This window comes from Vigna unguiculata, chromosome 10, assembly GCF_004118075.2.
Source record: "Vigna unguiculata cultivar IT97K-499-35 chromosome 10, ASM411807v1, whole genome shotgun sequence".
Classification (NCBI taxonomy): Eukaryota; Viridiplantae; Streptophyta; class Magnoliopsida; order Fabales; family Fabaceae; genus Vigna; species Vigna unguiculata.
The window spans coordinates 30167664-30172175 of NC_040288.1; the positions used below are offsets into that span (position 1 = coordinate 30167664).

At 39.1% G+C, this 4512-nt stretch overlaps 1 protein-coding gene across 1 annotated transcript; it reads left to right on the plus strand.

Moving 5' to 3' along the window:
* Nucleotides 1-219: 219 nt before the first annotated feature.
* On the plus strand, nucleotides 220-1000 carry LOC114165513. Its single transcript, XM_028050117.1, has 3 exons — nucleotides 220-468; nucleotides 557-748; nucleotides 836-1000. The coding sequence occupies exons 1-3, from the start codon at nucleotides 220-222 to the stop codon at nucleotides 998-1000; spliced, it is 606 nt and encodes a 201-aa protein (XP_027905918.1).
* The last annotated feature ends 3512 nt before the right edge of the window (nucleotides 1001-4512 follow it).

Consider the following 4512-nt stretch of genomic DNA (forward strand, 5'->3'; position numbering starts at 1 on the left):
ACTTGACATAGTTTGCCCTTCGATGACATCGATGTTACTGCCATCGAGTAAAGTTAAGACGAAAGGTGCACCTAAGAGTCATAGATCAAAGAAGTCAACCAAACGTGATCCCTCATATTTTGAGCATGTGGACGCCTTCATTGAAGACAAGACACATGTGTTGCAAAAATAGAAAACAAGCTGAAGACCAAAGGTGTAATTCAAGAAAAAGTAATACCCATGCTAGAACAATTCAATCATGTTTTTCATCCTTATATACTCGATGTTGTCGATGTTGTGGCAGATGGTCATTGTGGATATAGATGCATTGCTGCATTGTTGGGTATGGGTGAGGAGTCATGGCCTCTAATCAGACATGATCTATACAAAGAACTTAGTCAATGCCGAGATGAAAATGCAACATTAGTTGGAGGCTATGATCGTCTGGAAGAACTGAAAAAGTCTTTGCTAGTTCATCCACTATCAGGGGTATAACTTCTACACACTAATGTTGAAACTTATGTAATCAAAGTTTTTTATGATTTTGTTTTATTATAATCTAATTAATTATATACAGGCTAATCGAGACAAGTGGATGACTATACCAGACATGGGGTATGCGATTGTTAATCCGTATAATGTAATCCTCGTGGGCTTGTCATCAGTTCAGAATTTGACGATATTCCCACTTCGTACATCCCCACCTATTTCACAAAGTCAACATCGACTAATTTGTATCGGACATGTTTACAGTTCTCATTTTGTGCAGGTATATATGTTTATATATATATATATATATATATATATATATATTTAAACAACTTTATTTCTCTATTGACTAATTGCATATTTACAGGTTTGTCTACAAGAAGGTTGTCCATTACCGACAATGGATATCATATCATCTAGCAATTGTTACCCAAATGCAAAAGGGTGGGCATCATTTTATAGAGATAGGATGCAAGCATTCCTAGATTTACACGTAGTGGATCGTAGTTATGTAGATCTCATGGAAGACTGATATTTGTTAATTGTATTAAATATTTGACTGTTGTAGTTTGTAATTATTTTACTAATATATAAAATTCTAACTCCTTTGGCCAAGGGACGAATATATTTTTGCCTTATTGCTAACATTAAATAACTTAATATAAAATCCAATATATAGACGAAATATCTTAATATAAAATCCAATAAAATGTAAATTCTAACATCAAATACAAATAAATAGTAAATCGACTATCCAGACGTAGATGGTCGTCGACCTCGAACTCTACGTCCTCCTCTAGTCTCTTCCTCTTCAACGCCATCACGAGCCATATGCAATAACTCATGCGTGCGATCCCAAACAATTGTGCCCTCATTAACGTCTCTACAATCTATCATCCACTGAAGACCGCTTACAATGCGTTTCACGAGACCCTGTGATAATAACAAGTTAATGTCAAATATTAAAGTTACTAATAATATGAATAAATAAATTTGTAACATACCAATAAACCACTAGCAAATTCCGACGAAGTCGGGGCACAATCACAAGGCTAGATCGGTCGGCCTCAGCTCCACATAAAATGTATGGATGGGAGACTCTCCTAAACCACTGCAAATATCCATCTGAACATGAAAAAGTAGATGGTGCTTGGACCACTTGATGTACAACATACTGCTCGTGCTTTTTCCACCGATCATCAATAACCTTAAAGTCCATCATGGGAAGCGAACTCGGCGATCGTGGAATAGGCTGCATGAAGCCAAATTGTCGCAACACACGCTCTGACAGATGACGGTGTACGAGGGTACCAAGCCTCAGGAAGCCAGAAAACATGCCATGTGTTAGAAGTGGTCGAGCAGCTCTAAGTTCTACATATGGGTTCCAAATCATCCCATCATATGTCAAGGTATCCAATTGGAGTCTAACATCAGTTATAGCGGAAATAGCGCATCCAGTGACATAACGCATGGCACGGGGTTCAGTCTCCACATATGTATCCCGTAATTGCTTCCTTCCTAATGTAGGGAAGTGCTCGTATATCCAAGCCTATATCAAATAACATTTCATTTAACCATTGTGATATAAAAGAAAAAAAAGTAAAATATTGAATAAAATGTAATATAAATCACTACAAAAAAATAGATATTACCGACGGTCGAGATCCGTCGATAACAACATATATCCGTCCGTAAACTACTTTTTTCGACGGGCCAAAATCCGTCGATAAAAAGGTCGTAGCTAACACTTACCGACGGATATGTCCGTCGATAATTACTGACTGCAAAATCCGTCGGTAATTTCAAAGCTGTTTTCCAGTGCAGTTTGTATTCGTACTGTCCACAAAATTTATCAAACCTGCAATCTCACAGATACAATCAGACATGCCCATCTTATAATTATCCGTAGCCAATCCAGACAGGTATCTTATACATACATCACACGCATAAATATTTTAAGAGTCTGCATATAAAAGTGAAATAAAGATAAACATCTTTCAATCACAATCTCATAGGTTATGTTTAACTAATGCAAAAGCAGACATAAATAACAAACTCAGTATAGAAAAATGTCCTAATAATCTAGATAATCATCTGAATGATTTTCTTCTGCAGGGTCTTCTTGTTGCTCAATCTGTGGTTGGACTGTAGTGGGCTGGACTGGAGTGGGTTGTACTAGTGTGGGTTGGACTGGTGTGGGTTGGACTGGAGTGGGTTGTTGGTGGGGCGGTGTTGGGTTGGACTGTTATTGTTGAAGACGGGTCTAGGCATCAGGAGGTAGAAAGGCCATGACTAGATTTTGGAAGTTTTGAAACTGCCTTGTCAAATTTTCATAAGCTTGATCACGTTCTTCTAGTTGTTGCGTCAGTCGGTTCATGGCCTCCTCAGCATTGCTAGAAGAAGATGCTTGTTGTTTGTGGATACCTCTTCCTGCAGTGTAACCTTTGCCAAGTTCTCCAGTGCCATAAAGTTTTCCTTTATTTTTCCACCGACAACGTCAACCCAACACTGTGTCCTAATGACGTCTTCCTCATCATTATGCTTTGACGCCTCAGCACAGGACCCTTGCTCAGATCTGACCTGTGAGAGTCTAGTTGAAAATTCTTCCTGTTAAAGAAAACAATGACAAATTAGTTAAATAAGGTACAACATTTAAGTTTAAAGGAAATAATAAATAGTAAAAGGATTTCCTTACATGTGTTTTTCGAGACCTTTCATCAACAAACTGGCCAGATCCCTTACGAAGATGAGTTTGGTAAAATACCTCATCAATATATGCCTCTCGCCCTAACTCTTTTTCCTTTAACAAAATAAATGGTTATATGTATACATCGATTTTAAAAGAAGTAAATTATATAATAATATGAAAATAAAAAAGATTAAGGTTTATACCATACGAAGGGCATGCTCATGAGTGGTAATGGAACCACCTGTGTGTAGGGTCCCACCCTTTTCTGAAGCTCTATTCCTCTGGGCTGTAATTTGCTTGTTGCGATAAGAAGGAGAATTCCAATGTTCTAGCAATCGATTCCGGATATGGTCCCCAATCCAATAAGGGCGCTCTCCTACAATCCGGGCATCTCTAAACATCTCAGATAGCCTATGAGATGCTTTGGAGTGGAAATTTTTTTTAATTTGACCTTCGTGCTCAGGTCTCCACTGAACCGACCTCTGTAACAATAAATCAAGTACATATGATCTTGACAACACAATATGCATGGTATTTAAAGTCTAATAGCAGTGACCATCTACTTTTCATTTAAAATACATACATAAATACAGAATGAAAATAAGTTTCATGACATTTTACCTTAAATCGTTGCCAAAAAGGTTCTTTCTCTTCTGGAGGTATGGCTCCCCATGATGGCCAAGGCGAAAGGAACTATTGCTTAATAGATCTTGTGATTGCCTGAGAAGCAACTCTAGAAGGAACAAACCTAAATATAAATGCATAAAAGTCATCAAAAAGAAGGCAAGCCAAATAACAAGTCATGGCATACAAATTAGTATTTAAGATCTAAATAGATATTACCCCCGATTAAAAGGCTCAATCATCGGTCGCTCATGGAGAGGAGGGTCAACATCATCAGGAGCATCTGCTGCAGGAGCAACATCAGGAGAGGGATTAGAGGATGAGGAAGGTCTACAAGAAGTGTGAACCACAACAAGGGAGGGTCCTTGATGGGAAGGTTGTGGTGTGGAGGTAGGTGGTGCAGGAACCACAGTAGGGTTTGGTTTGAAGGTAGGTGGTGCGGGAACCACAGTAGGGTGTGCTGTGAAGGTAGGTGGTACGGGAACCACAGTAAGGTGTGGTGTGGAGGTAGGTGGTGTGAGTACCATGGTAGGATCTAGTGTGGGTACCACAATAGGGTGTGGTGACAGAATGGATGTAGATGGTGTGGTAACCCCGATAAGGTGTGGTGTGGGTACCCCAGCAAGTGATGGTGCCTGAATGGGCGCACTCTGTGGTATTTGGCCAGGAACCCTTATGATATACCGTGGTGGCTGTCTTCTTGGCTTTGTCTTCTTCCCTTTATCAGAACT

Excerpts from the sequence above, each read along its gene's own strand:
- LOC114165513 (XM_028050117.1), top strand. The coding sequence starts at position 220 with ATGCTAGAACAATTCAATCATGTTTTTCATCCTTATATACTCGATGTT. Across the intron at positions 469-556 it reads TAGTTCATCCACTATCAGGG|GCTAATCGAGACAAGTGGAT; the intron begins GTATAACTTCTA and ends AATTATATACAG. Across the intron at positions 749-835 it reads ACAGTTCTCATTTTGTGCAG|GTTTGTCTACAAGAAGGTTG; the intron begins GTATATATGTTT and ends GCATATTTACAG.